The following is an 18,217-nucleotide window of genomic DNA, read 5'->3' as shown; positions in this document are numbered from 1 at the left end:
TTACTTTGCTCCCCAAATAGCAAAACCCCTTTACTACATTCCATTATCCTCGCTTTGCTTTTGTTGATGCTCATCTTATATCCTCCTTTCAAGACACTGTACATTCCGTTCAACTGCTCTTCCAAGTCCTTTGCTGTCTCTGACAGAATTACAATGTCATCGAAGAAACCTCAAAGTTTTTATTTCTTCTCCATGGATTTAACTTTTCTTTCGTTTTCTTTATTGCTTGCTCAATATACAGATTAAATAGCATCGGGGACAAGCTACAACCCTGTCTCACTCCCTTCCCAACCACTGCTTCCCTCTCATGTCCCTCGACTCTTATAACTGCCATCTGGTTTCTGTACAAATTGTAAATAGCCTTTCGCTCCCTGTATTTTACCCCTGCCACCTTCATAATTTGAAAAAGAGTATTCCAGTCAACATTGTCAAAAGCTTTCTCTTAGTCTACAAATGCCAGAAACGCAGGTTTGCCTTTTCTTAATCTCTCATCTAAGATAAGTCGTAGGGTCAGTATTGCCTCACGTGTTCAAACATTTCTACGGAATCCAAACTGATCTTCCCCGAGGTCGGCTTCTGCCAGATTTTCCATTCGTCCGTAAAGAATTCGCGTTAGTATTTTGCAGCTGTGACTTATTAAACTGATAGTTTGGTAATTTTCACATCTGTCAACACCTGCTTTCTTTGGGATTGGAATTATTATATTCTTCTTGAAGTCTGAGGGTATTTCGCTGTCTCATACATCTTGCTCACCAGATGGTAGAGTTTTGTGAGGACTGGCTCTCCCAAGGCTGTCAGTAGTTCTAATGAAATGTTGTCTACTCCCGGGGCCTGTTTCGACTCAGGTCTTTCAGTGCTCTGTCAAACTCTTCACGCAGTATCATATCTCCCATTTCATCTTCATCTACCTCCTCTTCCATTTCCATAATATTGTCCTCAAGAACATCGCCCCTGTATAGACCCTCTATATGCTTTCACCTTTCTGCTTTCCCTTCTTTGCTTAGAACTGGGTTTCCATCAGAGCTCTTGATATTCATACAAGTGGTTCTCTTTTCTCCAAAGGTCTCTCTAATTTTCCTGTAGGCAGTATCTATCTTACCCTTCATGAGATAAGCCTCTACATCCTTACATTTGTCCTCTAGCCATCCCTGCTTAGCCATTTTGCACTGCCTGTCGATCTCATTTTTGAGATGTTTGTATTCCTTTTTGCCTGTTTCACTTGCTGCATTTTTGTATTTTCTCCTTTCATCAATTAAATTCAGTATCTCTTCTGTTACCCAAGGATTTCTACTAGCCCTCGTCTTTTTACCTACTTGATCCTCTGCTGCCTTCACTATTTAATTCCTCAAAGCTACCCATTCTACTTCTACTGTATTTCTTTCCCCCATTCCTGTCAACTGTTCCCTTATGCTCTCCCTGAATCTCTGTACAACCTCTGGTTCTTTCAGTTTATCCAGGTCCCATCTCCTTAAATTTGCACCTTTTTGCAGTTTCTTCAGTTTTAATCTACAGTTCATAACCAATAGATTGTGGTCAGAGTCCACATCTGCCCCTGGAAATGTCTTACAATTTTAAATCTGGTTCCTAAATCTCTATCTTACCATTATATAATCTATCTGAAACCTTTTAGTACCTCCAGGGTTCTTCCATGTATACAAACTTCTTTCATTATTCTTGAACCAAGTGTTAGCTATGATTAAGCTATGCTCTGTGCAAAATTCTACCAGGCAGCTTCCTCTTTCATTTCTTAGCCCCAATCCATATTCACCTACTATGTTTCCTTCTCTCCCTTTTCCCACTACCAAATTCCAGTCACCCATGACTATTAAATTTTCGTCTCCCTTCACTATCTGAATAATTTCTTTTATCTCATCAAACATTTATTCAATTTCTTCGTCATCTGCAGAGCTAGTCAGCATATAAACTTGTACTACTGTAGAAGGCACGGGCTTCGTGTCTATCTTGGCCACAATAAGGCGTTCACTATGCTGTTTGTAGTAGTTTACACGTACTCCTATTTTTTAATTATTATTATACCTACTCCTGCATTACCCCTATTTGATTTTGTATTTATAACCCTGTATTCACCTGACCAAAAGTCTTGTTCCTCCTGCCACCGAACTTCACTAATTCCCACTATACCTAACTTTAACCTATCCATTTCCCTTTTTAAATTTTCTAACCTACCTGCCCGATTACCTACTGGGTGGTAGTCATGAGAATGTAAAAGGCCAAATGGTGTTTACATAACAGCTGCTTTTGATAGCATATGTTTTGCCAGTTACAGGGCTGGTGCAGGTAGTGGTAGGAGGCTGCATAGGCCTAGTCTTATAGTGGGGACAGTCATAGGAGTCGTAAGGGAGACTGGTGCAGAAGGACCACAGGATCTGACAAGAATGTTGCAGAGATTGAGAGGGTGACGAAAAGCTATTCTATATGTGGTGGGAAAATTGTCAGATAGAACAAACCTCATTTCAAGGCAGATTTTAGAAAGTCATAGCCTTATTGAAGTAGCTGGTTAATACATTCAAGACCTGGGTAATACAGAGTCACAAGAAATGGAGGAATAAGTAGTACCAAGATTGGATGTGATGGCCTGCGAAATCAGCTTTTGATCCAGGCTAGTTGGATAATTACGCCCATTGAAGGCTGAGGTGAGAAAGGTTGTACTGTATATTGCTGTAAAGTCTGCATTTGAACAAATATGATTGCCTCAAATGCCACGATTGTATGTGAGGGAACATCTGACATGGAAAGGATGACAACTGTCAAATTGCAAGTACTGTTGTTTGTTACTATGGTTAACGTATTCAGAAGTGTGTAGCTGACCCTAGGTGAAGTTGAGGTCGACATCAAGAAAAATAGCTTGGTATTCAGAATAGGACTGCATGAAATTTAATTGGGAGAATGTATTCGGAGATTATAAGCATTTTAAGAGATCAGCCTACTAAGGAGACTGCCTACACTATGCTTGTCCAGCGTCTATTGGAATACTGCTGCGCGGTGTGGGATCTTTACCTGATAGGACTGATGGAGTACATCGAAAAAGTTCAAAGAAAGGCAGCACATTTTGTACTATCGCGAAATATTAGAGAGTGTCACAGAAATGAAAAAGGATTTGGGCTGAATATCATTAAAAGAAAGGCGTTTTTCGTTGCAACGGAATCCTCTCACGAAATTCCAATCACCAACTTTCTCCTCTGAATGTGAAAACATTTTGTTGACACCAACCTACATAGGGAGGAATGATCATCACGATAAAATAAGGGAAATCAGAGCTTGTACAGAAAGATATAGGTGTTCTTTCTTTCTGTGCGCTACACGAGATTGGAATAAGAATTGTGAAGGTGGTTCGATGAACCCTCTACCAGGCACTTAAATGTGATTTGCAGAGGATCCATGTAGATGTGGATGTATGTTGTCAATGTATCTAAATCAAATCAGGGGCTGAAGGCTTATGGATACCAGGAAAGAACGCTTCAAGCAACCCACGAAAAGGTTGCATGGGAAGGCACCATCCTGGTTCCCATGGCCGTGTTCCAGATCATCTTTTATGTCTGCCCTTCAAAGGCAAAGTAGTAGTTGGTAAGTTGATTCAGGAGAGCAGGAAGGACATCTTAGGTTTGGAATCAGGTGGGCACTGACTGAGGAAATTTTCAGCAGCAGACAGACCACATACATAGGGGATGTTTATATAGAGGGAGGGAGCATAAATTGTGACACACAAGTTGAGTGTGGTGGGAGTGGGACACACAAAGATTTCAGACAATCTCGGAAATGGTTTGTGCCTTTAATTTAGGAGGGCAGTCTTTGTACTATAAGTTGCAGGTATTCAGCAATTAAAGCAAATAAACGTTTGGTGGGTCCTTTGAAGCTAGCAACTATGAAACTGGTGACTGGGTTTGTGGATCTTAGAAAGAAGGTAGAAGATGTGGGTGGTGGTTTAGGTGGGGTAAGAAGTTCAATGGATTGGGGTGTTAGTCCTTGTGAAGGGCCTGATGATTTAAGGAGGGACTGCTTTACACAGAGGTGTCAGGCAGTTAGCGTAGACCCTTGCTTACATACTCTCATTTGTCAAGTACTACCATGGTAGATTGCTTGTCTGATAATGATGGAGTCAGCAGTTTCTTAGGAACAAAGAGCCTGGATTTCTGCAGAGGACAGTTCAGTGCCAGGGAATGAGCTCCCTTTTTCTGGAAGTAATCCTACTCTACAGCAGCCTCTTTTACAGTTCAAATACAGCAATCTCTTGCACTTACCTGACTAATCTGGGACCTATATGCTTCATCTGCCAATTTCTACAACACCTGACTTCCCTCCTGCTACAAAATCCTGCAGTTGTCTGCCCCTGATGAGTATGAATGAAATGGGTTTAGGAACAGAAGGAAAGAGGAAATGGAAGTGTATCTGTGATTGGCTCAAGTTAGTATGCTCTCCTAAGTGGGAATAATCGAAAAAAACTGATAAGACATTGTTGAGTTCTATAATGTGGTGCATTAATTAACACAATGGCAGTACCCACATGTTTATAATTTTCAGGCCTTTCTGTTTTAGTTTTATAACATTTAATCTTTGTCAATGTCAACAGCCTCTCTGAATTAAAAGCATATGGGTGGAAACTGTATCAAGATGTAGACGTAGATGTAGATGTAGAAGATGATATGTGGCCATGGCAAATTTCAGATCTGGCTAAGCCCATAATGACCTCATTATTTCACCACACAGGTCACTGAAAGCTGTAAGACATCGACAGTTTTTAATAAAGAAGATAGAAAGGCTAGAATTAAATGGTATGTGACTGATAGTATTATATATAAACTTGGGAGTGCTATTTAAACTGCCGTACACACAGCTGAGGTCAATAGGTTACCTATATGTAACTACAAACGTAGTCTGTGGCACTAGCAGTCTGTTAATGGCACCGAATGGTTACTGTAGTTCATTACATTATCAAAATGTAGACCGGTAGTGGCATTGTAACATTAGGTAATGTCAAGACCATAAGTCAGCATAAAATCACAAATTTAACCTGTGGATAATTGTACAATTGTGTATCAATTGCAACAAACACAACACCTTATAAAAATACTTAAAATAAATCATTTTATCCAAAATGATACTGGCTTTGGAACCCTACAACCTTATCTACTTAAAATATGCATCATATAATGAAACCAGAAAGGTCCAAAGCGTGTTCCAGCCAATCTGAATCGACAATTTGTATGTGTTACTTACTCATGCTCCATTGCTGGCTGAGATGGTTGTGGCCACTGTTCATCCTCATAGTCAGTTGCACAGCCTTCATCATCTGTCATCGTTTGCTGTTCTCGGGGAGGACTCTGTCCTCCTTCAACTTTTACCTTCACGTACACATTTTCTAGTGTGGTGTTTGTGGATACATTGGATGTGTCCAATTCACTTGTTTCTTCCTCTCCACCACTTCCACTATTATTTCCACCACTTCCACCTAAAATTAAAAATGTGGACTGCACTAATCACATTTGATGCACATAAGTCACATCTTGCAAGAACTGAAATCAATTCACTAGTTACAATAAATTTCATATCTGCAAGATAAAGTACTGAATTTTACCCTGACTCAGCACACAATATTAACTTGTCTGGGTGGTTCGGCATATTAGTCAGTAACAAAAGAATGAATGTACGTGATTAAATAACTAAAATTACAAATAATATCTTGCGAACAGCATGCACACCCTGGTAACTTCTATACACAATGTCTACCCATAAACTTACGTTTCTATCCTCAATTTAAGTTCTACAGCATAGAACAAACAAACTAAGGATAAAAGTCGAAGATATGATGTAACACAAAATGCAAAGAGTGGGTTAAATAACTCCACACCACATTTCACATGCCAACTAGTACAAGATACCTTACACCTGTCTAAGGTAAGTAACACACTGAATGAATCCAAATGGATGTGATTTCCAGAAGACACACCCTCATCCTGTTACCACATAACATTCCAAACAAGTTTTTCATATATAATGTAAGAACTTGGGATCGTTAAACATAACCTAAAACTCTCCTAATTGCAACAGAACATAACTGCACAAAGGCTTAAGGTGAAAATCACAGGTGACTGAGATGTGGACAAGCATTGGAGCACTTGTAACTACAATGACACCTGAAACACATTATATAAAAATGTAGTAAGAAAGTTCTGGTAGAATGTAAATAATTTAGGGGTAAAGGAGACCACTCACTGAATAGCAGATGCACTGAGTCGTCAACAGGCATACATAAAAGAGAAAAAAAAAAACTTGCTTGCTTTTGGAATAAATCCTTTCTTGAGCTACAGTACACCCACAAATAATCAAAGCCCTGGTGTAGGTTTATGTTTAGTGGTTCTAGTCCAGGGTGGTGTTGCTGTCAAAACACAGGTACCGTTGGTGGCTACTGGGTTTAATATGACAGCGGTGTGGATGAACCCATCAGAGAGGTGCAGATCAATGTCCAGGAAGGTGGCACGTCAGGTTAAGGAGGACCAGGTGAAGTGGAGGACCACCTGAAGCAGACGGGAGAGGTGTTGAGACTGTGGAAGAACGAGTGTAGGTGTCTTCTCCTCCAGTCCAGACCATGAAGATATCAATCAACCTGAACCAGACATGGGGTTTAGGATTTTGGGACGCTGGAAGGTTTTCTCTACATGGCTCCATCCACTCTGTCCATACTAAACCCACTAACCACCAACAGTACCTGCATTTAGACAGCTGTCTCATCCCACCCCACCACGAAATAGCTTCCATACAGTCTGCCCACGAGTGGATGGCTTATTCCCATTTTGTAGTGATGCAAATTCCCTTGCTCAGTATGCTGAAGGTGTCATGAGGGCCATCGGAGACAGACACTACCTCCCAAACCTAGCCCACTAACAGGCCTTGATAAATCTCTTCTCATTTTCATGTCCATTCTTGACCTCAATGACAGTCATCCAGAACTGATTGATGTAAACATCATCTCCATCAAATTCTTTGAGGATTTCCTTTACTGTCATGATCTCTACTAAACTCTGGAATTCAAGGGCAGTGGTGTCAGCCTCATGACCTCCAAAAACAATTTAAGGTCATGGGATGTGTCAGTGCTGTGCTTGTCTCTTCTCATGATTGCCACTTCTGATACCGAACATGGAACGCCCTTTGTAAAGAAATAAGCCATGGGCAATTTATACTCTTCATGAAAGTGAGGCACTCACTACAGAAATGCAACGCATTTTTCTCAGATACATCAAGGCAGATCACACTAATGACTCACAGCTTGCTCGGTTCTTACTTGATGTCTACTTTCTGAGGTTGCAACTAATTTTGTTATCATTCAGATCTGTTTTTGAAGCTTGTCTGTTTCTACAAACCTCTGGTTGGACAAATTCTCTCATTAATGCTCTGACTATAAACTGGAGGGAATTACAAAGGAAAGGAGTTAAAGAAGCATCTGACTGAAATTTAGTCAGAAACGACTCAACTTCAGCAATCGCAGGCTCAAAAAAGGCGAGATGAACTACCAGCATCTCGTCCCTTAATGACTTAACATGCTACCTGGTAGCTATGACTCTTAAAAGTTCCAGTAGTGACCTTAGGTTTTTGGTCCACCTACTTCAGTTCCTTCTTCACTCTTTACGTCCTTTACACATTTTTAAACAGCCTTTTTATCTGCTGAGACCAGACTAACACCACTTTTATTTTACACTCACCAAACAGCACAGAACTTCTGTGGGAAAACAGAAGTGCTTGTAATATTGTTGAAATCAGCTTGGTGGGAGGGAATGGTTTTAAATAGATTAGATAAAGCTCTCAGAAACTGAACAAGATTCCAACCAATGTAAGTATAACCTGACGTCACCAAGCACTTTATGTAAGCCACATGTCGCAAAGTCTAAAAGCATGGGGCTCTCTAGATTACCCTTGACCTTGAGCTAGCTTTTCAGCTCTTTTAGGAAATGCTGTATTAACATTAGGGCCATCCAAGGACATATGAACAACTCTCCTTTTCAGATTTACCTCAGATTGCACCTGCCTCAAATTCTTCAACTAAACCTTTTGCAAAACTTTTTTTCAAAAACACTGAAGTGAGGTACTCCACTCGAAACCTGGAGCAACACTATTCCAGAAACTTACAAACAGATGTAACTCAATCACTACCACATTACAGGCAACAACAATCTCCTGTTTAGTGAAAAACAGCTCCAGTCTGAACACAATGCCATAATTTGCATTTTACTTTTGAAATTACAGTTTGGAGGCAATGTTACTGCCTGGGAACACATCTGGTAAACTGCCAACGCCCTGAGAAAATTGGTACCTCACAGCAGCCTTCATTATGGTGTCCCCTCTGTATGTAATCTGGCATTGTCTGTTGTCATCTAGAAGTTCCTGCTGCAGGTGTTAGACGAGATTAGCTCAGGGTAACACCGAGTTGCTGGGACACCCCACAACTGCATGATGTATTCCCTGCATGGACTGCAGTAGACTAAAAATAAATGGAGGATTAAGTATAAATACTACTTTTCTTTGTTGAAACTGATTATTTTATTTTTCAGTGCACTTGCCGAATCGAGGGCACCATCAGGAGTTGACGGTCAGCTGAGTGCGTCCAGAGGAGGTAGGTGGCACTGCAGGGGCTATGTCTGATGCAGTAGCATTGGAGCCATGGCCACCTGCAGCGATTAGCACGGATATAGATAATGTAAGCTTCCTAGCAGCCTTAAGTCCAACACTTTTCTTTCTGTTGCACTACTGGGCAAATCCTGCTTGCCCGTATTGCTGAGCAACAAGTTGGTTTTAGAGAGCGTGAACCAAACACTGAATTTTTCAGATGTGTGCTATGCGATACACCAAAATTCTGGAGCCTCAATCCCACAAGGGTTGAACACACATTTTCAGTTCACTGAATAAGCCCTGAGGTAAGATATGCATTACACAGGATTTCACCTAAACAATATAGAGATGTGGCAAAGAGTTTACAACAACGGGAAACCACTAAAAAAATTTCTCGATTCACACTGTCACCTTTGTTGAGAAACTTCCACCACACCCCCTTGCCGACATCTTTCCCCGAGTGGTTCCAAAGAAACACAATAAAATCTTTCTTGCATGTGTGTAACTGAAAGTAGTCCATGTTGACTTGGTCACACAATGACCAGGCACCTACATCTGCAGTCCCCACTCACTCTCCAGCTTAGCTAAACAATCAACCGCATGCCAAAGCCCAATGACTGCTGGTTAGTATTCTAATTACACTATTCCATGCATACCACTACATATCTACAAGAAGTATTATTCGCACAACACAATGTGAATTATAGGTGTTGGTAATTCTTCAGTGTATAAAAAAAAAAAAATGTATCATGCCCTAGTATACCTGGTTCAAAATACAGGGTGTACAAGTCCAGGAAAACTTTCAATTATTTATTGCACAAGAACTAAATATTGTACCGAAGTCATACATACTGCATTTTGAAGAGAAACTCTGAAAGTGTTTTTTTTTTTTTTTTTTTTTTTTTTTTTTTTTTTTAAAAAAAAGGAAACATTCGATATGCAAACCACAAGTGACCGGCAGACATCAATATGGTAATCGAATTCTTGCCATATCCGTCCCAGAATGGCATTATCGTCTGTGACAGTTGCTTCCAGTATTTCCTCCCGGAGCTCTGCTACATCACATGGTAGAGGCGGTACATACATCAGATCTTTAATGTGTCCCCACAGAAAAAAGTCACACGGAGTGAGATCTGGTGATCAGGGAGGCCATTTTATGAAACAGCTGTCCCCTTCTGTAGCATGGCCAATCCATTGATGCGGCAGCTCCGTGTTCAAGGTACTCCCAAACTTCATGACGAAAATGGCGTGGAGCCCCATCCTGCTGAAAGATGGATGGAGAGTCCAATTGCATTTGAGGCCCACCCATTGCTGCAACATGTCCAAGTAGGAGTACCCAATGACAGGGCTCTCGGTGAAGAAGAATGACCCATACAGTTTTTGACGTGACAAAGCACAAAAAACATTTACGTTTGGGGAATCACGCTCAAGTTCAAATGTATTCGTGTGGATGCTTTCTACCCTGATTCGACAATTATGCCTGTTCACTTTCCCATCAGTGTGATAAGTGACTTTGTCACTAAAAATTAAGTGATCAACAATTCCATCTCTATTCTCATTCAGATGTTGCAACTGCAAACAAAACTCACAGTACTTCTATTTGTCATCGTCACTGAGCTTCTACACTAGGTCCTATTTGAATGGTTTCATAGACAGCTTCTGGCATAGGACTTTTCACATTGTCACTGGAGCCATTTCTCGTTCACAGGATGCACTACACACCGATTTCTTTGGATTCCTTATGAATACCTCTCATATGTGCTCCACATTCACTTCACTCACACCGGCACATCCGCTTCTCTTTGCGGGCACAAGCAACCCGTCGTAACGAATTTGTTGTGCCAGTGGTACGTGGCCTTCCTTGTTGGTGGCTTCTTGGTTCTAAACATCCACTGAAAAGCTGTAGCACACTTGTTTTTGTCGAACTCCAACACAAAGAAAGCTCACTCCGAACCTGAACTTGCCATGTTTGCAACTAGCGCTATCAGAATGTTACTGAACCATTCTGTGGCGGTATACATGGGGGGAAAAAAAATCAGGCTCTCTCTTCAAAATGACATATGTATATCTGTGCAATGTTTGGTTCTTGTGCAATAAATAATTGAAAGTGTTCCCGGACTTTATGTACATTCTGTATATGGATTTGAACAGGCCACAACTTCCCTAAAAGCATATGTCTTTGCGATAAAATGATGTTAGCAATAAAAGGCAGTACATTTGCACCAATGTAAATGTAGGCCACATCAAATACATCACAGATCCTTGCTGGTCACATTGTGAAAGGAATACATAAAATCAAAACACAACACCAAACCAGTGTAGCATGGCCAGGCTACAGTGACAAGTGGGCAACCCATTCCATATCAATAACAAACCTTCACACAGCCTGTCTGGACCATCAGGCCAGGCTGGCTGGCTGGCCACTGTGTTACATTGACTGAGGGGAAGGATCGCAGGACTTACATCTATATCTACGTGATTACTCTGCTATTCACAATAAAGTGCCAGACAGAGCATTCAATGAACCACCTTCAACTGTCTCCCTACCGTTCCGCTCTCTAACAGCGAGCGGGAAAAACGAGCACTTAAATTGTTCTGTGCGGGCCCCAATTTCTCTTATTTTTTCATGATGATCATTTCTTCCTATGTAGGTGGGTGACAACAGAAAATTTTCGCAATTGGAGGGGAAAACTGGTGATTGAAATTTCATGAGCAGATCCCATCACAACAAAAAACACCTTTGTTTTAATGACGCCATTCAAATTCAAGTATCATGTCTGTGGCACTATCTCCCCTATTTCATAATAATACTCAACAAGCTGCCCTTCTTTGAACTTTTTGATGTCATTCATCAGTCCCACCTGATGAGGATGCCAAATGGTACAGGAATACTCCAGGATGGGGCAGACAAGTGTGGTGTAAGCAGTGACTTAAGTAGACCTTTTGCACCTTCTAAGTGTTCTGCCAATGAATCACAGTCTTTGGTTTGCTCTACACACAACATTATGTGTGTGATCGATCCAATTTAGGTTTTTTTGTAATTGTAATCTCTTAAGTATTTAGTTGAACTTACAGCCTTCAGATTTGTGTGATTTATCGTGTAATCAAAATTTAGCGGATTTCTTTTAGCACGCATGTGAATAACTTCACACTTTTCTTTATTCAGGGTCAATTGCCACTTTTCGCACCATACAGATATCTTATCTAAAACATTTTGCAATTCATTTTGGTCATCTGATGAATTTACAAGACGGTAAATGATAGCATCATCTGCAAACAATCTAAGAGGGCTACTCAGATTGTCCCCTATGTCATTAATACAGATATGGAACAAAAGAGGACCTATAACACTTTCTTGGGGAACACCAGATATTATTTCTGTTTTATTCAGTAACTTTCCACCTATTACTATGAACTGTGACCTTCGTGAACCAAGTCGCACAACTGAGGCGATATTCCATGGGCACACAGTTTGGTTAGAAGACGCTTGTGAGGAACGGTGTCAAAAGTCTTCTGAAAATGTAAAAATATGGAATCAATTTGACATCCCCTGCTGATAGCACTCATTACTTCACGAATACAAAGAGCTAGTTGTGTTTCACAATACCTGCTGCAAATCGACATTAGTGATATGGGCCTATAATTCAGCAGATAACTCGAATTTCAGTTTTTGGATATTGATGTGACTTGACCAATTTTCCAGTCTTTAGGTACGGATCTTTCTAGAAGCGGAGCAGTAGTATATAATTGCTAAATATGGAGCTACTGTATCAGCATACTCTGAAAGGAACCTGACTGGTATATAATCTGGACTGGAGGTCTTGCCTTTATTAAGAGATTTAAGCTTCTTTGCTACACCAAGGATATCTATTTCTATGTTTCTCATCTTGGCCATTGTTTTTGATTGGAATTCAGGTATATTTACTTCGTCTTCTTTGGTGAAGGAGTTTTTGGAAAACCGTGTTTAATAACTCTGCTTTAGTAAGACTGTCATCAGTGACTTCACCATTGTCATCGCGCAGTGGAGATATTGATTGCGTCTTTCCAATGGTGTGCTTTATGTATGACATGAATCTCTTTGGGTTTTCTGCCAGATTCTGAGACAGAGTTTTGTTCTCGAAAATATTAAATGCATCTCACTTTGACGCACATGCTATGTTTTGAACTTCTGCAAAACTTTCCCAATCTTGGGGATTTTGCACTGTTTTAAATTTGGAGTCTTTTTTCGTTGCTTCTGCAACAGCAATCTGACCTATTTTGTGTGTCATGGGGGATGCCAAAACCCATGTGCTGCTGCTCACAGTCAATCTGTACCAGAGGCCTCACCTTTGTCAGGTGATTTAAGCTGCTTTGCTACACCGAGGATATCTGCTTCTAAGTTACTCAAGTTGGCAGTTATTCTAGATTCAAATTATGGAATATTTACTTCCTCTCATTGGGTCAAGGAGTTTTGGAAAACTGTATTTAGTAATGTTGCTTTGGTGGTAATGTCATCAGTTACATCACCATTGTTAACATGCAGTGAAAGTACTGACTGCATCTTGCTACTGGTTTACTTTACACGACTTCAATCTCTCTGGGTTTTCTGCCAGATTTCGAGACAGGGTTTCAATGTGGAAACTATTAAAAGCAACTCACACTGAAGTTTACACTAAATTTTGTGGTTCTGTAATACTTTCCCAATGTTGAAGACTTTGTGTCCCTTTTAATTTGGCACACTTTTTTCATTGTTTCTGTCAACATTCTGACCTGTTTTGTGTACCATGGGGGATCAGTACCATCTACTATTAACTTATTCTGTATGTATCTCTCAGTTGCCAGTGATACTATTTCTTTGAATTCAAACATCTGGTCTACACTTGAATAGTTAAATTTGGTATGCTTTTTTCATTGCTTCCACAACAGTGTTACCACCCATTTTGTGTACCATGGGAGGATCACTACCATCTCTTATTAATTTATTTGGGATATATCTCTCAACTGCAATCAATAATATTTCTTTTAATTCATGTCACATCTGATCTATACAGCTTGAAGACTTGAAGACTGTCTTTTAGAAAGGCATCAAGCAAATATTCATCTGCTTTTTTAAACAGATGTACTTATCTTTGATGGTTACGAATCCCTGTACCTGTCATGATGCTCCCTATTTGCTCAGGAGTAATTGTTGCTGAGAGGTCAAGTATGTTTTCGCGCAGCATACCATTTACGAGTGGGCTCCTGAACTAAATGTTCAAAATAATTTTCTGAGAAAGCTTTCAGTACAATTTTGGATGACATTTTATGCCTGCCGCTGGTTTTAAACATGTATTTTTGGTAACATGTTGATGGTACATAGAAGTCACCACCAACTATAATTGTATGAGCGGAGTACGTATTTGAAGTAAGACTCAAGCTTTCTTGGAACTGTTCAGAGATTGTATCATCTGAGTCAGTGGGTCAGTAAAAGGAATCAATTATTAATTTATTCTGGCTGTCAAATATAGCCTCTGTTCATACTAACTCACAGGAACTATCTACTTCAATTTCACTAAAACATAAACTACTTTTGACAGCAATAAACACTGTAACACCAACTGTAGTTAATCTATCCTCTTTGAACACGGTTAGGTACTATGTAAAAATTTCAGCTGATCTTATTTCTAGCTTTAGCCAGCTTTCCACACCTTAACAATTTGAGTTTCCTTGCTTTCTGTTAGTGCTTGGAGCTCTACTTCTTTCCTAACACAGTGACAGCAATTTAAAACTACAACATCAATTTCTGGGTCTACCTTCCTGTGCTTGCCCTGCTTCCTCCTAGACTAATGTCCTTTCTGTAGTTTCCCCAAGACCCTCTAACTTAAAAAACCTCTCAGCCCCCTCCACACAACTCCTGCTGCCCATGTAGCTGTTCCTGACCTATTCAGCAGGACCCAGAATCCCACTAGCTGATGGTACAAGTCGGGGAATCTGGAGTCTACATGGTCACAGAACCATCTGAGCCTGGGATTCACACCCTTCACTCAGCTCTGCACTTAAGGACCACCTTCATCTCGCAAACAAGAGTGGCCGTCTACACCAGAAGGACCCCCACTCAACAACGGGTGAGGGGTCAACCTTAGTGCAGGTAATACTCGGGGTACATCGAAGTCACCACCAACTGTAATTGTATGAGCGGGGTACCCTATTTGAAGTAAGACTCAAGTTTTCTTTGAACTGTTCAGCAACTGTATCATCTCAGTCAGTAGGTCGGTAAAAGGAATCAATTATTAATTTATTCAGGCTCTCAAGTATAGTCTCTGACTGGGGTACATGCTGGACATACCTCCAGGTCAGCAGCTTCAAGCTGTGCGACCTAAACCAACACCAACTGGAGCTCTGAGCAGGGAGTGTACAGGGACAAGAAAACAAATTCCTTGATTTTACCTGAATTTCCCAGCCAAAACCACTACTTTTCCCCACATGAAAATACACTTCTTCCAAGATGTAAAATACACTTTTTTCTTGTTAAGTGATTGGATATGTTCCGTTGGGACTGTAAAAATATCAATATCAGCGTGGAACTTCAGAGAACGAAAAACCTCTGGCAAAAAAAAAAATAAAAAAAAAAGGGCTTTGGGAAGATCTCTGATGTGCAGCAACATTTACGCTGCATATTTTCATATTAAGATACGCTGCATATTTTTGTATTCATATTACGGAAGTATAGACACAGTCTACCAAAACACACTCCCGACACTCACTGCTGTAAAAGTTGTTACCGTTTGACAGCTGGAGCAACACTAGCACTCCAAGCAGCAAATAGGAGAACGTCAGATGTGTCATAAGCACAATGTTTCTTTTGCATCCCTTTCCTTTGTGATTTACAAAATATTTTAATTATTTTCCAAGAGTTTGAATAATAACAAAAGACATAGGTATTTCTAAAAATGATTCTAAAATAAGCACAAGGAGGGATAAAAATTATGAATCCAGTGGCAAGCTACAACACATTCATGAAGAAACACTTGTGACGTTGGATAGAACTGCAGCTTGACATGCTGACATCAAATGAATATAAAGACGCAGAGTGTGAATCAACGCCCTATATGTCATTCCGTAGGCCTCCTGTCGCCTGTTGCCACATTATACTATTCTAAGTGGGGTAAGCAACTGCCAAATAGTGGGAGAAATATGCTGTGCACATAAACCCCAAGTCCTCAAAGCCAAGAACACTGTCAGAACTGCTGTCATATACTGAAGAGCCAAAGAAACCAGTACACCTGCCTAATATCATGTAGGGCCCCTACGAGCACACAGAAGTGCCACACCACAACGTAGCATGTACTCGATTAATGTCTGAAGTAGTGCTGGACTCCTGCAGGGGTGTCCATAAATCCATAGGAATATGAGGGGGTGGAGAGCTCATCTGAACAGCATGTAGCAAAACATTCCAGATATGCTCAATAATGTTCATGTCTGGGAAGTTTGGTGGTCAGCGGAAGTGTTTAAACTTAGAAGAGTGATCCTGGAGCCACTCCGTAACAATTCTGAACGTATGGGGTGTTGCATTGTCCTGCTGGAATTTCCCAAGTACATAAGAATGCACAATAGACATGAATGGATGCAGACAATCAGACAGGATATATTTACGTACCTGCCACCTGCCAAGAGTCGTATCTAGAAGTATCAGGGGTCCCAGATCACTCCAGCTGCACACGCCCCACACCATTACAGAGCCTCCACTAACTTGAACAGTCCCCTCCTGACATGCAGCGTCCATGGACTCATGAGGTTGTATCCATACTCGTACACATCTATCTGCTTGATACAATTTGAAACAAGTCTCGACGGACCAGGCAACATGTTTCCAGTCATCAGTAGTCCAATGTCGGTATTGACAGGCCCAGGCGAAGCATAAAGCTTTGAGTCGTGCAGTCATTTAGGATACACAAATGGACCCTTGAATCTGAAAGTCCATATTGATGGTGTTTCATAGAATGGTTTACACGCTGACACTTGTTGATGGCTCAGCACTGAAATCTGCAGCAATTAGCAGAAGGATTGCACTTCTCTCACGTTGAACAATTCTCTTCGGTCATCGTCATCACGTTCTTGCAGGATCTTTTTCCGGCCACAATGATATCGGAGGTTTGATGTTTAACTGGATTCCTACTATTCACTGTTCACTCGTGAAACGGTTGTACGGGAAAATTCCCACTTCATCACTACCTCGGAAATGCTTTGTCCCATCACTTATGCGCCAACTATAACACAACACAACACAACACAACACAATACGCATAAATCTTCATTACCTGTCACTGTAGTAGCAGTAACCGATCTAACAACTGCACCAGACACTTTTTATCTTTTATAGGCATTGGCGGCTGCAGAGCTGTATTCTGCCTGTTAACATATCCCTGTATTTGAATACACATGCTTTTACTGGTTTCTTTGGCACTTCAGTGTATGTTAAATTTGCCATTAGAGACACTTCATCCAATGACATATTCACCAATTCATCAGTATCAGAGAAATGCTGTACCTTCTGCTTTGAAAGGTGGAATATATTGTCACTTATCCCACATTTTATTTGTATACCTTCCACATCTCTCTGTAATGTGTGCACTGATGGGAGCATAATATATTCTGACAAAACTTGTATGCCTGAGTGCTGTAATATAATAAATTTAGAGCAAACAGGTTATTTTCGTCTTTCCATTTTACAGCACATTTCTCCTTCAATGGCATTCTAATCGGACTTAACAACAAGTCAAGCGTATCTTTTTTTAAATAGTGAGATCCTATAATCTTCCTATAATCTTCAAACTTTGTTTGTCCTCCTTCACTTGATCCTTCTGATACAGTTTCTGTTGCCATCTGTACTTAAAATGATAGGCATTTTCCTTGCTCTGTAAAAGTTTTGCATGAAGTCTGGCAATCTGCCTATTCTGATACTTCACACATTTTTGCGAGACACAAGTAACATGATGGTATACACCTCTTTTTTTTTAAAAAAAAAAAAAAAAAAAAAAAAAAGGACGGATGTGGTATCTTCTTCTGGTTGTTGCTGCAATTTATTGCACTACAGATGCTTCCAATTGTAAAAACCATTGCACAAACCAAAATAAACAACTACAATTCCACTTTTGCTTTCGCAATTGCGCTGAACTGAACAGTTTATTTACTGGCTGCTTGGCGTGCTGCTGGCGCATTAAACAACAAAATCGAGGCAAAGTGTTGCAACTGTTACATTAGACTGTGGCATAGATTCAAAAGAGCATGTTAGTTTCCATGGCACTGAAATCGAGATTGAAATGCGCTTTTGGAAGCCAATCATAGCTCCTTGCCAGCCAATGACAGCAGATATTCAGAGCATAGGACATTTGATGTGCTCAGGTAATAGCGACACCACTGTTCAGTAATGTGAACAAACAAATAGGAAAAGTTAATGGTTTAAAATAGTGTACATAGTGTAGCTACAAGAAAAGTTAAGCTTTCACATATAATATTGGTCTTGAAGATTAATAAGCTACAAGAAAAGCTAAGCTTTCAAACATAATATTTGTCTTTTTTGCATGTGTTACACTTTAAGATACATCACACAAATGTGCCAATTTTAAATAATGACATTAAT

General features: G+C 40.3%; 1 protein-coding gene across 1 annotated transcript in view; it reads right to left on the bottom strand.

The window, feature by feature from the left end:
• LOC126235941 (uncharacterized) overlaps positions 1-18,217 on the bottom strand; it is a 74,109-nt gene that overhangs the window by 36,928 nt on the left and 18,964 nt on the right. Inside the window, exon 4 of the mRNA XM_049944909.1 lies at positions 5,236-5,467. Coding sequence (XP_049800866.1) covers positions 5,236-5,467 — 232 coding nt within the window. The remainder of the gene's footprint in view (positions 1-5,235; positions 5,468-18,217) is intronic.

The sequence above is a fragment of the Schistocerca nitens genome, chromosome 2, assembly GCF_023898315.1.
Source record: "Schistocerca nitens isolate TAMUIC-IGC-003100 chromosome 2, iqSchNite1.1, whole genome shotgun sequence".
Lineage (NCBI taxonomy): Eukaryota > Metazoa > Arthropoda > Insecta > Orthoptera > Acrididae > Schistocerca > Schistocerca nitens.
This window is presented reverse-complemented; position numbering and strand designations above follow the sequence as displayed.